This window comes from Camelina sativa, chromosome 20, assembly GCF_030686135.1.
Source record: "Camelina sativa cultivar CO46 ecotype springtype chromosome 20, ASM3068613v1".
Classification (NCBI taxonomy): Eukaryota; Viridiplantae; Streptophyta; class Magnoliopsida; order Brassicales; family Brassicaceae; genus Camelina; species Camelina sativa.
This window is the reverse complement of record NC_141899.1, coordinates 21,131,650-21,148,627: the sequence shown is the minus strand read 5'-3', so window position 1 is coordinate 21,148,627 and position 16,978 is coordinate 21,131,650. Positions and strand designations below refer to the sequence as shown.

The 16,978-nt window shown below is 33.7% G+C and overlaps 3 protein-coding genes, 2 long non-coding RNA genes and 1 pseudogene across 11 annotated transcripts; 3 read left to right on the top strand and 3 right to left on the bottom strand.

The window, feature by feature from the left end:
* Positions 1-545: 545 nt before the first annotated feature.
* Positions 546-4,126, top strand: LOC104771151 (shaggy-related protein kinase alpha). Of its 4 annotated transcripts, none has more exons than XM_010495625.3 (13): positions 546-1,069; positions 1,561-1,741; positions 1,834-1,926; positions 2,015-2,074; positions 2,172-2,444; positions 2,533-2,607; positions 2,706-2,762; positions 2,850-2,990; positions 3,079-3,129; positions 3,220-3,315; positions 3,417-3,500; positions 3,597-3,699; positions 3,838-4,126. In XM_010495625.3, exons 2-13 carry the CDS (start codon positions 1,619-1,621, stop codon positions 3,918-3,920), a joined length of 1,239 nt encoding a protein of 412 aa, XP_010493927.1. In that variant the 5' UTR covers positions 546-1,069; positions 1,561-1,618; the 3' UTR covers positions 3,921-4,126. The 4 variants fall into 4 exon arrangements, with proteins under 4 accessions (XP_010493927.1, XP_010493928.1, XP_010493929.1 ...); XM_010495626.3 differs by having other exon boundaries at positions 810-992; XM_010495627.3 differs by having other exon boundaries at positions 815-1,069; positions 1,561-1,631; positions 1,804-1,926.
* Positions 4,127-4,155: 29 nt separating this feature from the next.
* Positions 4,156-5,466, top strand: LOC104771150 (zinc finger CCCH domain-containing protein 3-like). Of its 2 annotated transcripts, none has more exons than XM_087505920.1 (5): positions 4,156-4,470; positions 4,545-4,606; positions 4,778-4,841; positions 5,004-5,058; positions 5,179-5,466. In XM_087505920.1, the coding sequence occupies exons 1-5, from the start codon at positions 4,341-4,343 to the stop codon at positions 5,285-5,287; spliced, it is 420 nt and encodes a 139-aa protein (XP_087362046.1). In that variant the 5' UTR covers positions 4,156-4,340; the 3' UTR covers positions 5,288-5,466. The 2 variants fall into 2 exon arrangements, with proteins under 2 accessions (XP_087362046.1, XP_010493925.1); XM_010495623.2 differs by having other exon boundaries at positions 4,260-4,470; positions 5,004-5,072; positions 5,178-5,466.
* A 1,247-nt stretch (positions 5,467-6,713) lies between these two features.
* Positions 6,714-7,808, bottom strand: LOC147919253 (uncharacterized). Its single transcript, XR_015592150.1, has 2 exons — positions 7,699-7,808; positions 6,714-7,118 (listed from the first exon to the last, which is right to left on the bottom strand). It is a non-coding gene; the product is annotated as an uncharacterized LOC147919253 (long non-coding RNA).
* A 1,607-nt stretch (positions 7,809-9,415) lies between these two features.
* LOC104771149 (putative L-cysteine desulfhydrase, chloroplastic pseudogene) lies at positions 9,416-11,421 on the bottom strand (annotated as a pseudogene). The gene is made up of 2 exons (XR_764733.3): positions 9,861-11,421; positions 9,416-9,592 (listed from the first exon to the last, which is right to left on the bottom strand). The product of XR_764733.3 is annotated as a putative L-cysteine desulfhydrase, chloroplastic pseudogene (transcript).
* LOC147919252 (uncharacterized) lies at positions 9,984-13,777 on the top strand. Of its 2 annotated transcripts, XR_015593504.1 has the most exons (5): positions 9,984-11,945; positions 12,052-12,159; positions 12,488-12,608; positions 13,411-13,483; positions 13,555-13,777. It is a non-coding gene; the product is annotated as an uncharacterized LOC147919252 (long non-coding RNA). The 2 variants fall into 2 exon arrangements; XR_015593503.1 differs by lacking the exon at positions 13,411-13,483.
* Positions 11,607-13,665, bottom strand: LOC104771147 (uncharacterized). Its single transcript, XM_010495622.2, has 8 exons — positions 13,570-13,665; positions 13,297-13,383; positions 13,002-13,197; positions 12,752-12,906; positions 12,415-12,558; positions 12,233-12,327; positions 11,987-12,152; positions 11,607-11,814 (listed from the first exon to the last, which is right to left on the bottom strand). Exons 2-8 carry the CDS (start codon positions 13,366-13,368, stop codon positions 11,737-11,739), a joined length of 906 nt encoding a protein of 301 aa, XP_010493924.1. The 5' UTR covers positions 13,369-13,383; positions 13,570-13,665; the 3' UTR covers positions 11,607-11,736.
* Positions 13,778-16,978: the final 3,201 nt, after the last annotated feature.

Sequence of the window (16,978 nt, the reverse complement as noted above, 5' to 3'; positions counted from 1 at the left end):
TCAATGCATGTGAGAGAAGAAAATTATGATTGACTATGTAATGTTTACTTTCTCTATTTTTTTTGTGTTCTTTGTTATATAACTAACAAGGGCTTTTTGTTTTTGTTTTTGGTTGTTAGTAAATTATAAGAAACAAACATGTTCCACATTAATAAATTCATATCCTCTTGTGTGTTGTTTATAATTATAACTGATTTTTCTCCATGGAATAAAATAAGAATTGTACATATGCTTTTTCCTAACTCTTATTAAATGTAGTAGGGGATAAAATCCAATAATTGAATGAATTATTGAGCTAGGTAAACTAGTTATATATATATATATATATATATATAGATAGGGATGGTCTCTCTCTCACCTTATCAAAAAAAGGTGGTCGTTGATTATTTTTTTCATTTCTTGCCTCTCCGACACGTTTGACCCAACGGCCCATTTTCAAGCTTGTGGTCTACTTGGTATCATTTATACTACTTTTATAGGTGTGTAATACACACATACACCTATTTTTAAAGTCAAAATTACCCTCTAACTATAGTGCATTTGAGTTTTTTTTTTTTGGGTAGGAATAGTGCATTTGAGTTGGTTTAACAGATAATGGGTTCTATGTGTATTTTCCATTTACCCTTATCTCTTTGTGTTGGGGAGAGAAAAAAAAGGAAAGGTTTGAAGTTTGAACAGTCAAAAACTCAAAAAGAGCAAAGAAACAAAACCCAATGTAACTTTTTTGAAAATCTCATTTACTAAACTCAAAGAATCCCATTATTATTATTATTATTATTATTATTATTTTTTCACATTTGGCCAATGTTGTTGTATTGTATATCACACATAAATAAACGCTTCACGAGAGAAGGCCAGCTATATTACTCGTAGAGAATAAAAATTCATAATTCGGCTCACCGGAAAAAGAAAAAAGAAAAAAAGTTGGAGAGGGAGAGGGAGAGAGAGAGAGATTCATAATCATCAAACCCACACACACAAATCCTTAAATCGTACGGATCTCTCTCTCTTTCATATCTTAATTCTTCCTCATCTTCTCATCGATCTGAGATTTTTAGGTTTTTCATCGGTAAGCATTAAAAACAAAAAAATCTCTCTTTCCTTCAAAGTTCTTGATTTTTAAACTCGTGTCTCTCATCTCCAATACTGGGGTTTTTTTTTTTTTTTTTTTTTTTTGAAACTACCTAAAAAATTTTGAAGGTGTTTTTTAGCTTCAGATCTGCTTGTATAGACTAGGATTCACAATGAACTTTAATTTTTGGTTTTGAGTGGGTCTGCTTCTAGTTCTAGATCTTCTTACTTGGATGCTTGGGTCTTCTAAATTTGCAATTTTTTTTCCCGTTAAATAAAAACAACTTTCCTTTTTCGTCATTTTAGTGTTCTAAAATTTGCTTATTTGAAGTTGGGTATCTGATTTTAATCACTAAGTAAGTAATCTTTGTTTTAAAACTTGAAAGAAGATTTTTTTTTAAATTTGTTTTTTTTCTTTGTTGAAATTGAATTTGTAAAGCTTGTTTTGTTTACTCAGTGGACTCATTTCTGTGGTTATTATTATTGCAGGCTTGAGAGCTTGGAAGAGTTGTAGAAAAAGAAAGAAACTATTTTTGTAGCCTGAAAAATGGCGTCAGTGGGTATAGCTCCTATCCCCGGGGCAAGAGACTCTACTACTAGTGCACATGCTGCTACTGGTGTTGATAAATTGCCTGAGGAAATGAATGACATGAAAATTCGAGACGATAAAGTATGTTTTGATGATGCGTATTGTAGCTATAGATTTCTGCTCATAGTTTTTTTTTTTTGTAGAAATCTAAAATGGGTTGTGATGGTTGCTAGGAAATGGAAGCGACGGTTGTAGATGGCAATGGTACTGAGACTGGTCACATCATAGTGACTACTATTGGTGGAAGAAACGGCCAACCAAAGCAGGTTTCTTGCTTCTTCTTTATCACTTGTGTTAGTTGATTCGCTTTAAGAGTTTTCTGTTTGATTTAAATTCCCTCAAATGTGAATGCAGACGATCAGCTACATGGCGGAACGTGTTGTTGGACATGGATCTTTTGGTGTTGTGTTCCAAGTGAGTTTTGTTCGTTTATCTCTCGCTCTCTACAATTATGTAAGATATGATCCATCATCTGACTTGGATTCCTTCTTTTTTTCCTTGTATGATTCAGGCGAAATGTCTTGAGACAGGAGAAACTGTTGCAATAAAGAAAGTTCTACAAGATAGGAGGTACAAGAACCGTGAGCTTCAAACCATGAGGCTACTTGACCATCCAAATGTTGTGTCTCTCAAACACTGCTTCTTCTCAACCACCGAAAAAGATGAGCTTTACCTCAATCTTGTTCTTGAATACGTCCCAGAAACTGTTCATCGGGTTATCAAACATTACAACAAACTGAATCAGAGAATGCCTCTCATATACGTCAAACTTTACACATATCAGGTTTCAATTATTGCATTTTTATTAGTTTTAAGAGGTAGAGGCGTTTTTTTTTTCCCATCACTTATCTGTTTTTTTCTATCTTTGGCAGATTTTTAGGGCTTTATCTTACATTCACCGGTGCATTGGTGTGTGTCATCGCGACATAAAACCTCAAAACTTGTTGGTACGAAAAAGCTTAATAAACCAGAACTCACAGTATACCTCGATAGTTTACTTGTCCTCAATTTTGAATGCCACTTTATTTTATCTATAATGAAACAGGTAAATCCACACACTCACCAAGTAAAACTATGCGACTTTGGAAGTGCAAAAGTATTGGTACGTTTGATATATCTTCTCTTGAGTACATTCTTATTTGGAGAAGTTAAAATCAATCTTGTTGATAAATGTAACTCCTGAAAACAGGTAAAAGGAGAACCAAACATCTCCTACATTTGCTCGAGGTATTACAGAGCACCTGAACTTATTTTTGGAGCAACTGAGTATACGACAGCCATTGACGTCTGGTCTGCAGGATGTGTTCTTGCTGAACTCTTGCTTGGACAGGTAATACACTAAATTCTCATTCAAACATTTCTGTTCTATTCGAACTGGAGTTTTGTGATTGACAGACTCTATCCTTTGTTCATGGCAGCCCTTATTCCCGGGTGAGAGTGGTGTTGATCAACTTGTAGAGATAATCAAGGTATAATCAACTAAATAACATGTTCTTGTTATCAGTAATTTTGATGGAAGATTTGATGTTTATGTATTTGTTTGTTTTGCATTGGGATAGGTCTTGGGAACGCCTACCAGGGAAGAAATCAAGTGCATGAACCCTAACTACACGGAATTCAAATTCCCTCAGATTAAAGCTCATCCATGGCACAAGGTAAATTAGATATTATATGCACCAGATCATAATGTTCAATGTCTCTTCTTCAGTAGCAGTTTAAGTCAATGTGACGATATTTTCTCATCATGTATTCACAGATTTTCCACAAACGCATGCCTCCGGAAGCTGTTGATTTGGTCTCAAGACTTCTTCAATACTCTCCTAATCTACGAAGTGCCGCTGTGAGTATTAGAAATCAACGTCCTTCTGTAAAAATCTTCTCGAAGTTTTTTTTTTTGTCTGACATGTATACGCTTGAATTGTGAATCTGGTCACAGCTCGACACATTGGTCCACCCATTCTTTGATGAGCTAAGAGATCCAAACGCACGTCTGCCTAATGGTCGTTTCCTTCCACCGCTTTTCAACTTCAAACCTCACGGTAAAACATCTTCCTTTCCTAATGGTCCAAACTTAAATCCATCATTGTAGAGTTGAAATACATAAAGAGACTGCTTATTTTTCTTGGGTAACATCTTAAGATCATGGACTAAAAATTGTGCTTGTTGTTATGAAACAGAGCTGAAAGGTGTACCCGTGGAGATGGTAGCTAAGTTAGTACCTGAGCATGCGAGGAAGCAGTGTCCTTGGCTCGGTTTGTGAAAACCCCAAAAATGTAGCATGAACAACACATCTATAATCTCCTCTCTCTCCCTCTCGATGTATCAATATGTCACAATCTGATATGTATCCCTTTTGTTTGTTGTATGAGTAGAGAAAAAAAGAGTTATTACAGTACTGTGCTTGGTCGGTTGGTTTATAATGTAACAACCCACCAAATAATTTTTTTCTATCTAGAGTTTCGTACTTATGCTTTTGTATCGTTCTTCTTTCCTCTGCAACATCAAACCTAGTAGTCTGTCTATGTTCGTCGCATTGTTTCGCTGTAGCAATTTCAAGTTTCTTCGAGAAACCTCATGCGACAATTGTAAAGCCACTTCATTCCCAGACTTGATAAATGCCAAAACTTTGTGATATATACTTATTATTAGGAATTACGAGTCCGTCATCGCTGTAGAAGATATGCCGTCTGGGAAATATTACTGTGATTACTGCGAAAAGGAGTTTCAAGACACTCAAGTCGCTAGAAAACGCCATCTTCAGAGTAAACCTCATCTTCGAGCTAAAGCCCTTTGGTACAGCTCTTCCTCAGGTCTGTCTCTCGTCTTTCTTCTCTCTTCGTCTCTCTCTGCTTCGCTTCTCTTTCTTAACATCTCCGTTTCTTAGATCTTAATCCACAAGTCTCCAATTTTGCGACGAAGGGTCTCTGCAATAGCTTCATTACCTCGGTACGTCTTCAATCGAATTGAACTTTTTTTTTGCTATGTTCATCTTACCTCCTAGCAATCTCTTGGGTGTGCAAAGTCTTATTCTTTCGTTGAATCAGAAGTTCTTGCATTGCCTTGTTTGAGGGTTTTGTTTTAGGTCTTATGTTCCTGTCTTAATTGGGTCTTTTGCAGAATTTTTGCCCATTCGGAAACTCTTGTAGATACGTTCACCCTCGGAGCAATACAGGAAGCACAGGTTAGGTCAAAACCTTTAAACATGTGGTTTAGACATGTGGTTTCGTCTCTTTTCTTGGCTTCTTAAAAGCTCTAAAGAAGTCTTCTACTACGCCCATCCTAGATTCTGTCTTGTGTTTGTTTTGCTTAGAACATCATCTTTCTTTTTGAATTCAAAATGCAGGATTCACCAGTAATACACAACCTCATCCTGACATGCTTAACCAACATATCCAAGGAAGTACTTTAAACCGTATGCGTTCTTGTTTTGTTTTTTACCATTCAACTTCTCTAAGTCGTTTCGCATATTTACTACTTATAGAAATCTGATGTTGGAGGTTTTGATTGTGCAAAACAGGTGATTTTTTTAGCGGGAGACCAGGCACAGGTTGGTTTGATCTTCCGCCATCTCTGAAACCGCCTCCTGAGCAAGGCTATCCTCAGCTTCCCTCCATAGACTGGGGATAGTGGGTGGCAGGGATTCAACATTGATGATTCTACATAAAAGAAAAACTAATTATCTGCCCGTTAAGGCTCGGCCATTGGCCATAGCTTTGTCTCTTTTCGAACTCGGGGGTTGAAAGGATATCAACTTATGCTTTATAGGCACGGTTTGGACATTGCAATTAAACACATTCATTGCTTGAGTGTCTCTGCCTTATAAACTGAGAACCACACTTTCTATGTCTGAAAATACTCTCACAGGACTTCATTTCCTGAACCAAACTTTCAAAATATCTGACAGTCGGAGCAATTACATCCTAAAGCTTAAGATTATTTAAATATCTGTCAAAGTCGGAGCAATTACCTCCTAAAGCTTAAGATTATTTAGAGTAAGCTTAAGATTATATCTTGCAGTTCGATGGCCCTTATATAATTTTTCACACCAATGCATATTTGATCACAGTTTTAACAAGTTTCAGTCAAGGTAACATTTTATCAAGTATGAAGCTTCAATGTTTCAAGTTTCAAAAGGCAATTACCTTGTGTTTGGTTGATTTAGAAAAATGCAAGTGTTGGAAGCATTATATAATGAGTGAAGTCAAGGGTTTTAGTCTTAGTTTAAGGGCAGTCTAGGTAAAAAGACAAATAAAATTGAGTTTCAAATTAAGTGACACATTTTTTATACTTTTTATATAACTATGAACAATGATTTTGCAATTCAACACTATATTTTTTACTTTTGAGAGACTCCACATCATCTTCTCTCTTTTCCACTTAATAATTCAACATACACTCAATTTTTACACTCTAGTAGTTTAGTTTAATAAAATTAATCACTTTATCCCACCACTTTTATCTTTTACTCTTATTTCTTTTTATGTTTTTGATTTCCTGATTACATATTTCTAAACCTTATAAATATCTTATAAAACCTTGTAAATATCTTATAAAACTTTATAAATACTTGGATCAAGTATCTGAATAGTAGTCACTATCCTGAAATAACTAAGAGTATAATATTTATAATACTTTTTAATTTTTTCTTTTTATTCTTAATTATATTTTTTGTAAGTAATAAAGACGAAAAATAGAGATACTTATTACTAAAAAAAAATTACCAGAAAACTTGAATTTGATAATTTGATATATTTTAGAGTAGCAAAGAACATTGATTTTAAAATTGATATATATGGGTTGTGAAAAGAGTAATTAGTAGATTTTTTGGGTGTTTAAAGGATTATGTGGCAGTGATTCATCTTCTTCTCGTTTTTCAACATGTCATTTCAAATTTCAGCACCCTAATTCAACATTCTCACTATACATATTTAACCATTGAATAAAAACTTCAACATGTTCGTTGTAAATGGTATAATCTGTATTTATTTTTTAAATATGTACTCTTTCTAATTTGGTTATTTAAGATTTTTTTTCGTCTTCAAAAGATTATATGAAATTAAAACAAATGATTTACATTCATCGGCCATTTGTAACAAACTAAGTCACTCGTCATAAATTTGCTATGTTGTGATTTGCATTTAACTTTATTATATATATATATATATATATATATATATATATTTTATGGTTCTCAATGATAACTGCAATCCAGGCGGCTAAATATGTCTGCAGTTTGGACCGCTTTATTTTTAGGGTAGATAATAGACCACTGTGGACAAATTTTATTTGTATGTAAAAGCGGTCCATTGATCCACATCGGAACGCCGTCACGCCTTCGTCGGAACTCCGGAACCCTTAATCGCACGTGTATGTAACGGATCCAAACGAGATTTCGTGATTCAACCAGTTTCTGACTCGGAGTACTCTCTTGATTTTGTTTCCAATTATTTTCCTATTTCTTTGTAAATTTTTTTTTTGTTCATCAATTAAATTTGAAAGTTCATAAAAAAGAAATGCGAAAGTGTACGACTACTATAATTTTCGTTCTTTTTTTACTAATTTTTTTTTTCTTTTTAATAGGTGTTGCATTAAAATGAAAGCACAAGTTTCCATCAAACAATTAAGTTTTTAGAATATTATATGTATGATCCAACTTGAAAGATTTTAAAACTAATTTTCAAGAAAAACTCCATATTGTTGGGAGAAAAGCTAAGAGAAATCTAATGAAGAATACATAAAGATGGTGAATGATTGTAACTGGGTTAACAAAACTTCAAAGATCTTGTTTTGTAAATTAATTTTATGATAAATTGTTTAAAATGTTCAATTAAAAACATACAAGTTTTGATTTGGTTATAATTTTCATTCCTAAGATGAATATTTTGTGCAACATAGGTCCACATGAGTTTTTAAAGTTCTATATAACATTTGAAGTGATTCCGGACCTTAAATCATGGAGAACATATTAATTTTTTTTTAACTTAAAAAAAATTATATGTATCCAGAAAATTTTGGTTTTAAAGATAAAGAAAATTTACCTTTCCATTAAAAAAGTTTTACCAATAGAACAAAGTTGAAAGCAATATTTTTGAACAAACTATTTTGTTAGATGAAAGTATGAGACAATCTATGTTTATATAGAAGTGAGTATTTAAAAAATTTAGAATTAATAATTAACTGTATATTTCCTTAATCCCATTTCTAATTTTTTGTAGAATTAATAACTTAAAATAAAAAATAAAAAATAATGTTATAATTTTGATTATGAAAAATATATATATATATATATATATATATATAATCTCCTTATAATTATTAAAAAAACTTTTAGTTTTTGTAACTTTTTTTTGATAATTATCTTTTTACATTATTTCTATTATTTAAAACAAAAGATTTTTTTTTTGTTGTAACTCAAATCCCTCCTATTAAATATTAACTTTTACACATGTCAAAATCTCAGATTGATATAAACTTGACAAATGTCAAAATCTTGTTAATGGCTAACTTTCAAAACCCAAATTTATATAATAAGATATCAATGTTTATTCTTTGAGTAACATAAGTACCAAAATTGAAAATCAACAGACAAACTATATATTATTTTCAGTTTTATTCCTCTAGAGAAAATGATTTAGATGAAAATTTACGCTGTCATTTTGGCTATGAGAGTTGCTTTTGATCTAAAGCTAAAGTTTTCATGTTTGAAATAACTTATAAAAAAGTGGATCTCACTACAATTAAACCATAACTTCAAAACTGAACAAGACTATGTATTTGCTCTTTAAAAAATATAACATGAAGTTGTACAAGTTTTCCGGAAGTTTCCTCGCCACTATATTCACATTGGACTAGTTTATGAATCTTATTTGATAATGTACTCTTAGACCTGCTAAGTCATACCAGGTATTATATATAGGGGGAAAATATAATACTAAGTTATTAGTAAATCTCATTGTGAATTTCGAAAGTGGAACAACAACACTGCATCACTGTGAGAGAAGAAGTACCACTGATCGCCCCATCAATAGCTATGAGGGTCAAAAATGAGAAAATAAAAATGTGTATCTAAAGTTGATTCATAAGAGTATAGATGAAAAATAGTTTATTTCTGGTTAATAAACCTTCAAAATCTTGTTTTGCCTTGTCTTACTACTCCATTTATTATTTTTATTGAAAGGGAATAATAGTATTAAGTTGTTTTTGGGTAAAATAGCAATCATGATTTTCTTTTGTTATTAAATAAAGGAGATAATGGAAGGTGTTTTGTTTTCTCTAATTCCACTGTTGAGGATAACATTAGACTGATTATTTAAAGCTACGCCACGCCGATTTACGAATAGCTGAGTTGTATAATTTGTGTTAGTTCGGTAGGTCAAAGGTTCAGAGTTACGAAGGTGCACCTGAAATTGAGAATCATTTCAATCACCACAACGACCAAAATAATTATTCTCATCACCAGTTTCTATACTCAGAAATTAAATATCTTCAAATGTTTTAGTGACACGATTCGGATACTACTTAGTCGAAAAAGTCTCCGGTTTAAAATGAACATCCTCACTAGATCAACGTTGCCCTCTTAACCAATGATATCATTTGAATCATAATAAACGTAACAGATTATTAACTTTTTACGACCGTGACATGTCCATCCACGAACCAATAACACTGACTACAGTGCGTTATTACCCTGACTTGCTAATGTTTTAGGAGACATGTAAAAGGGAGCTTTTGAACAGGCGAATCGAGCAAAGGAAAGAGAAGAAAGCTTAGTTTTATTTTATCATACATGATTACTGTATAAGAAGTTCATGCTGAGAGATATGATTGTAGAAATAGAAAGGTTACTTCATTTCTTCCAATTTCATGAAGCTCCATGGTACCTAAACCATGATAACTTTCAGGATGATTCATTCGCCCGAAAAGCTTGATGCCCTGGTTAATACATATAGACGAGATAAGCAAGACAATAATGAAGAAGACATTATTAGTGTTAAGATGTTTCTAGTAACATTTCCTAAATGCCTCACAATGCTTATAAAGAAGATGTAAACAAACACACCATTGTTCCCAAGACTATATAAATGCTCCTCAATTTTCGACTAACGCCCCCAAGTTGATGAATAAATAAATAGTAACAATTGGGACATGATATTTCTGAAGAAACGAATTCAATAAACAAAGGAAAGTATCTATACTGTACCTTAATCAACCAGATAGAGACGTGCACCTGAACCCATCTCTCACAAGTCCGTTAATTACGTCCCTGAGCCTATGATAATCCTCAGGTTTGTTATAAACTTGAAAAGAAATACGCACATATCCCGTGATCGGATCAATCTCTCCGTCCGCAGGTGGCCTGAAGTAGGTCGGGATTTCAATTCTGAACCTTTCTCTCAAAAACGTTCTTAGCTTCGAAACATCCGAATCACTGGACACTCCTAAACAAACCGGTAACCCAACCATGATCATACTGGCACACATCTCGGGCGGACAACCAAACTGAGTCCCCCAAGACTTAACCAGCATCTGACCCATCTCAACCACAGACTCATGATTCCTCTTCTTAATACCATCAATCCCGCCTTCAAACCGATTCACAAACTCCAAAATCGAAGGAACCACCAACTGAGCACTATAATCTCTAGTACCAACCCACGAACTCTCAACCGCCAAACCGTTCCCATACGCATCCGACACAACGGGATGATGCAAATCCCTCGCACCGCTACTCGATTTCCTACAGTACAAGAAAGCCACAGAAGGCGGCGCGAAGAACCACTTATGAAGATTACTTGTATAGAAATCAGCACCAATCTCTTTCATATCAACATCAACACAACCAATCCCATGAGCAGCATCAACGAAAACTTGGTCAACACCTTCTCTTCTACAAATTTTGACAAGCTCTCTAATCGGAATCACAACACTAGGCATCGAAGTCACATGATCAATCAAAGCTAACCTAACTCTCCTACCATTCGCCTTACCCGCCTCTAAACCAATCCTAAACTGGTCTATAATCTCATCTGCCGAGATAACCGGAAACGGCAACTGTACCTCGATGACGTGTCCACCGGAGCGTGTAACGTACGCTTCAACAGACTTCTTAACAGAACCAAACGCGTAGTGAAGCATAACCACCGCGTCGCCTTTATCGAACCTTCCTTCACGGAAAGCCCAAGCGGTTTGTTGTAAAACGATTGCAGCTGCGGTTGTGGCGTTATCGACGATTGAGACTTCGTCGTCGTGCTCTGCGTTGATGAGACGTTTGATCACGGATCTAGATTCTGAGAGATTGGGTTTGAGTTGTTCGAAAAAGAATCGATCCGGTTGACGAAGGAACCTGAGCTGCCAATCTCGTTGTCGAGCTAGGATTGATGAAGGACAACAGCCGAAGCTTCCGTTGTTGATCCGAGTGAAGTCTGGATCGTGATGCGAAAACTCTGATTCGATCTCAGAGGAAGATATGTAATTCTGAAGAGAGATTTTGGGGCGTTTGACGAAATCGGGAACCGATTCGACACCTACGCCGTTGGAAGAAGAGGAGGAGGAAGAGTATCTTCTAGGGTGACGGTGGTGAAACGAAGCTTCTTCCGGTGGAGACAGAGACGACGTCATTGATTGATTGAGAGAGAGCTTTGGAAGAGAAGAAATGTGAGCTTTTCCAATTTCTCTAAAAACAATGAAAATAGGATAAAGACAAGTGGTGAAAGTGCGTTGCCACGACGACATTTTGGAAACTGTGACTAAATGAAATGGTTTGTGTTGTTGCGGTCACGTGACTCACGCGTGATTGGAAAGATTCACCTACCCAACAGACTTCATTCACGTGCTAAATGGTCTCTACTGATGACTTGTGTAGGTGGGCACTTCAACGGTTCTTTTTAACGGTCAGTTTCAGATTGATTTTGATAATAATAATAGTGGTAAAGAGGGCAAACACATGTAACAAAATTTAAGACTGTGTTTGTGTAAAGTTGTTTTTCAGACCAGTTTCTGCTTTTTTTTTTTTTTTTTAAATCTGTGGTAAAGAACCATAAAATAGAGAGTTACATAAGAGTAAAATTTTCCCGAACTTAGTCTTCGTCGCTATCATTGCCAAAAACTGATGCAATTGCTACTTTTGGCTTCTTGATGCTGCTTGTGGGTTGGCTCTACAAAGGTAAAATATATATATAAAAACTAGTTTCAGTAACTGAGAGGATAAGATATGTTGAAGCAGGTAAAAGCCCGAGTGTATTAGGTCCGGCACTTAACAGGCTCAGCTAGTAAATCAACGACTAAGGTACTAAGTAGTAAGCTCACAGTTTAATGATTTTTTCATACCTTTGATATACTGCCGCTTTTAGAAGAAAAGCCAAACTTCAATGTTTTTCGCTGATCTTGGACAGCAAGTGGTGCAACCGTGGTCTTAGCCGGTGTAGAAACAGGGACATTCTCTGGGACTTCTTGTTGGTTCTGTTGCATCTGCTGTTGTTTACGAGCATCAGCCCTAAGAGGTACAAAACACAATCTTGGTTAAGTCCAACGCATAAACAATCTTTCAAAATATGTAAAACGAAGAGAAAGTACATTTTAGTCATTTCCCTCTCTTGACGCTGCTGCTCTCGCTTCTTCCTATCATCGCGGTTGCTTGTACCGTGCATTTCTTTCATTTCTTTGAATCGCTGCATAATACCAGCAACTTCTATGTTTTAGGCTTTGGAAAAAAAGCTGTAAAAGTAAGGATAAAGGGGATCAGAGTATTTGTTTACCTTCTTATGGTTGTGATCATATGAGCTCAAGTGACCTTCAAACTCCATCACTGTTCTATATTGTTTGCTGCAGAGTTCACAATAGAAGACTTTACGGATTTCTTTAACATCACTCTGGATCTTCTGCTCACGTTCTGCTAGGACCTGGATTGTCATAATGGGCACGAAGCGGGCAGTAGAAAGCCACCAACCAGGTAATAAAAGACTGCAGGAATTTTTTCTTTTTCTTTCCCTTTTTACAATACTACCAATCCCGTCAAAACAGAAGCACATATATACACTGCATTCTGTTCTTTTGGGTATCGAAAGTTAAAGGCATCATGTTTTGAACGCATACCTCCCGTTTCTTTGCGATTTCCTCAGTCTCTTCAATCTCAATATCAAGTTTCTTCCGCTGGATATTTTCCTCTGCAGTGAAATAATCATCTTCTTCTTGTTTTCCTAAACCGAGTCTTCGATCCCTGATACCGGACTTTATAGGCTCCGTTATACCTTATTATATCAATCAACATTAATCAAAAAGATGAAACAACTCTAAGACTAAACCAACCCAATTTTATGAATTCTTGTTAAACACACAAACACACCTTGCTCTTGCTTCCCTAAACCTTTTCCTTTCCACCCCATTTTCTGAAGAAGACGAAACCCCACATTGGACGAAGATATCTTTGTATCTAACGATGCTTGCTCCACATCCTCCAAATCAACGTTTTCAGTAACCCTATGTGTAATCGGCAATCGAAACTCCTCTGCTAATCCCTCAATAAAAGACTCTTGATTCATCTATACCAATTTCAAAACCACACAAATTGATTAAACCAAACTACCAAAATCACACAATAACTTTTTTACCAGTAAAAAATTGAGATATGTGAAATAAACCTGATCTTTCTCATAAATCCGTTTCTCTCTACTACTTGCTTCCGTCTTACTTTCACGCCTCCTGGTATCCATATCGCTATATCAACCCTAAAACCCAATGTGATTGTGTTAAAGCTGGCTCTGATGGATTCACGAAACTAGGGTTTCTACGTCACAGCGATTCAAAATCGATACCGATCTAATCTAGGTAAGGCTTCTTAAAGATTGATGATTAGGGTTTATCGTAATCTCAAATCGACACAAAATCTAATGATGCAGATTGAAGAAGCTTACCTCCTCAGAGTTTCTAGAGAGAGAGAGAGAGATCGCAGCGCAAACGCAGAGAGAGAGACCAACGAACCGAGTTTGAAGTTTTTTTTTCCTTTTTTCTTTTTTTCTTTCTTTCTTCTTTAGCAGGCCCGGAGCTTTTATGATTGGGCCCAAAACAAGCAATTTGGAATAACCGAACTATAATAAACTGATAACAAAGATTAGTGTCCAAGTAATTTTTGGCACTTATACCAAAAAAAATTGATATGGTGACAAAATTTGATATCGTATTTTTCAGTGAGAATGTTAAATTTCTTACTCAACAAAAAGATATTTACAAATATAGGAAATCTAAAAGTTAAAGAACAATAGAAAAATTAAAGCAATTACGTATTCGTTTTGAACCAACAACGAAGTATCCCGTAGAGTTTGTGGGAAGCTTTATATATAGTTTAGTGAACAGATCCTATTTCACACAGTTTGTTAATAAAGCGGATAAATTGGCTCAAGTTAAGTAAGAAACCTACCTTGCTGTCTGAAAATATTTCTCCCACATGAGAATGAATTCATCAATGGGTACCTTGTCGTGGTAAGATGAGCAATGGAGTCAGTGCAATCCGGTGAGGCGATGGAGCCAAGCATCTTTCCACTAATTAAGAGCAATACATGTAGTATTGTATTGCAGTGTAAGTGTAGGGAAGTCTTAAAACAAAAACAATAAGTGTAGGGAAGTGTTTTTGCATTTTACTTTTCGTAAACATAATGTTTTTCAGATGTTGAACAAAAGTATTTGTTTATTGGGTTAATTAAATAAATACCACAATTCTAAAAGTTATTTAAGAGAATAGCACAACAATTTTTTTTAATAGGAGAATACCATGGGACCCACGTTTTTTGGGAGTAAAAAGACAAAATCACTCTTTTCTTATTTTATTGTAATGTAGAAATGAAAGATTACGTGAAATTTTTTAAAATAGCATGTAATATTTATATTTTACATCTCATTTATGAACCCAAACTGACATATAATTTTGTTCTAATTGTAAAATCTAAACCCTAACCATCTCATTTGTGAACCCAAACCGATATATAATTTCGTTCTAATTGTAAAATTTAAACTCTAACCATCTTATTTGTGAACCCAAACCGACATATAATTTCGTTCTAATTGTAAAATCTAAACCCTAACCATCTTATTTGTGAACCCAAACCGACATATAATTTCGTTCTAATTGTAAAATCTAAACCTTAACAATCTCATTTGTGAACCCAAACCGACATATAATTTCGTTTTAATTGTAAACTTTAAACCCTAACTATTTCATTTGTGAACCCAAACTGATATATAATTTCGTTCAAAAAACAAAAATAACATGATATTTAAACAAATAACATGTAATATATGTAATGGGTATAAAAGTAATTGTATATAAAGAGAGAGAATAGATTATGAGTCCCATGATAGTTTGTTAAATACTTTCCATTTTTATGGTATGTAGTGCATATACTCTTGTTTATTTATGATAGTTACCATTGCATTAATATTACGAATAAGTATTAAAATTAGGTTATCTACTAAAATCTTAAAATAATATGATCATTGCAAAAATAATTGATGGAAAGAAGTAAAAAAAAACAAAAAAAAAGGAAATGATTCTTACACAAGTTGGGGTTTCTTTTGTTTTTTAAGCTACTAGTGTATGTTTCCTATAAACTGCATTTTTCTTCTGATATTTATTATAAATAAATTAAAAGGTTGGAAACTTACAGTCGTTCGTATGATTGGTCATGGCCAAAAGATGAGTTACTTTTGTAATGGCTAGTGAACTTAGTGGATACCTTTTACCTTGAAACATATACTATCCTTGGAGTATGCATGTTTTTATTTGAAATATTGTAACTAATTAAAAATATACATCAAATTTTTTACTTTTTCTATGATTTTTAAATTAATTATGGGTCGAATGTATCATATGGAATTAATTACATTATTACATTATTACATTAAATTACAAATCATTTCCTAGAATTGTTGCACTTTTATATCCCGATATCCGTCGTTGGTAGTCAAACTTTACTAATGATTAAACTTAGTCTTTAGTTTTCCTAAACAGCAATAACAATGATAATAAGGTGAACTCTCTATGTTTGGTAATCTGATGCACTTCTTATATTAAAATCAGTTCTTCTTGTGTAATAATTTGATCATTACAAAAATAATATGATCATAACACGCTTCATCTAGTTCTAAATGGTTATGGTGAGATCCGTGCCATGGTAATTTATAATTATCTTTCTTTATTTTAAAAAAAAATCAGCCCAAAAAGTGAAACCAATCAAGACGAACACATTCAAATCCAAACGAATCAAACTTTATTTCTTTCTTTTATATTCCCTGCCAAATTCGATAACAAACTTTGTTTGGTGGTAGATTACTTATGCTTTATTTATAGCTTAAAAATACACAGTTTATAGGCGAAAAGATTACTAAAGAAGATTAGTATATTTGTATGAAAGAAAGTTCTGCTAGATATTATTTAATTACTAATTGTTATATACTATAGTGTAGCTTGAAGCTGTTGAATATATTCCACAAACAATGGAAAACGAAAAAAGAAGCGCTCGTTGTCATATAAAAACAAATGACAATCGTTAGTGTTTTTATTCTTCCACAGATTGTTTTTCATTTGTCTTTTGACTGTTTCCTCTTCCATCTCCCTTAACCTTTTTTTTTTGTTTAATCTTCCTTAAATTTAAAACTTAGTTAATAACTTTTTTTCTCTCTTAATAAGTGACACCTAGCTAAATGATACTCTAAATTAGTTGTACGAGTTTGTGACATGGTTATATGAAATTATTGTCGTGTGTGGTCTTCTTCTAGCTAATGCAATACTCTAATAGTGAAATTATGATTGTATTTGATTTTTTTCTTTATAGAAGTTTCTTAAGAAAATTCTACTTTAAATATATCTAATCTGTTTTTAACTAATTTATTTTAATAAACGTGATAACAAAATATGCAACAAAAATTATTGAGATGGAGCACCCACCAGTCATAAAATCTTTTTTAATTTCACGAAATAGTTAATGAAATTAAAAAGAGAATCAATCATTGCACAAACATAAGATTATTAGTGCCAAAAAGCAATGAATTACATAGGAAAAAATTAGAGCATTTCACCTGAAAGTTTAGTTAAATACTTAAACGTTTAAACTCTATATTGTTTACTAATTTGTTCAACATTATAAATTAGTATAGAATAAACACCATATATATGTTTCAAATGCCCTGTATATTAAAATGTGAAACATTATTGACATAACTAGTGTCACGATTGACATGTTTAGGGAAAAAAACGATGAATATTAGAATTTATATATGATTAAGGTTTGAGTGGTTGCTACAAAATTGACATATACAAATAAGGTTTTT

Coding starts and splice junctions, on each gene's coding strand:
- LOC104771147 (XM_010495622.2), bottom strand. CDS start 13,368: ATGGATACCAGGAGGCGTGAAAGTAAGACGGAAGCAAGTAGTAGAGAG. Junction 12,328..12,414: donor ATGATCACAACCATAAGAAG/GTAAACAAATAC, acceptor GGTATTATGCAG/CGATTCAAAGAAATGAAAGA. Junction 12,153..12,232: donor GAGAGGGAAATGACTAAAAT/GTACTTTCTCTT, acceptor TGTACCTCTTAG/GGCTGATGCTCGTAAACAAC.
- LOC104771150 (XM_010495623.2), top strand. CDS start 4,341: ATGCCGTCTGGGAAATATTACTGTGATTACTGCGAAAAGGAGTTTCAA. Junction 4,607..4,777: donor GCAATAGCTTCATTACCTCG/GTACGTCTTCAA, acceptor GGTCTTTTGCAG/AATTTTTGCCCATTCGGAAA. Junction 5,073..5,177: donor CCAAGGAAGTACTTTAAACC/GTATGCGTTCTT, acceptor TGTGCAAAACAG/GTGATTTTTTTAGCGGGAGA.
- LOC104771151 (XM_010495625.3), top strand. CDS start 1,619: ATGGCGTCAGTGGGTATAGCTCCTATCCCCGGGGCAAGAGACTCTACT. Junction 1,927..2,014: donor GAAACGGCCAACCAAAGCAG/GTTTCTTGCTTC, acceptor ATGTGAATGCAG/ACGATCAGCTACATGGCGGA. Junction 3,700..3,837: donor TTTCAACTTCAAACCTCACG/GTAAAACATCTT, acceptor GTTATGAAACAG/AGCTGAAAGGTGTACCCGTG.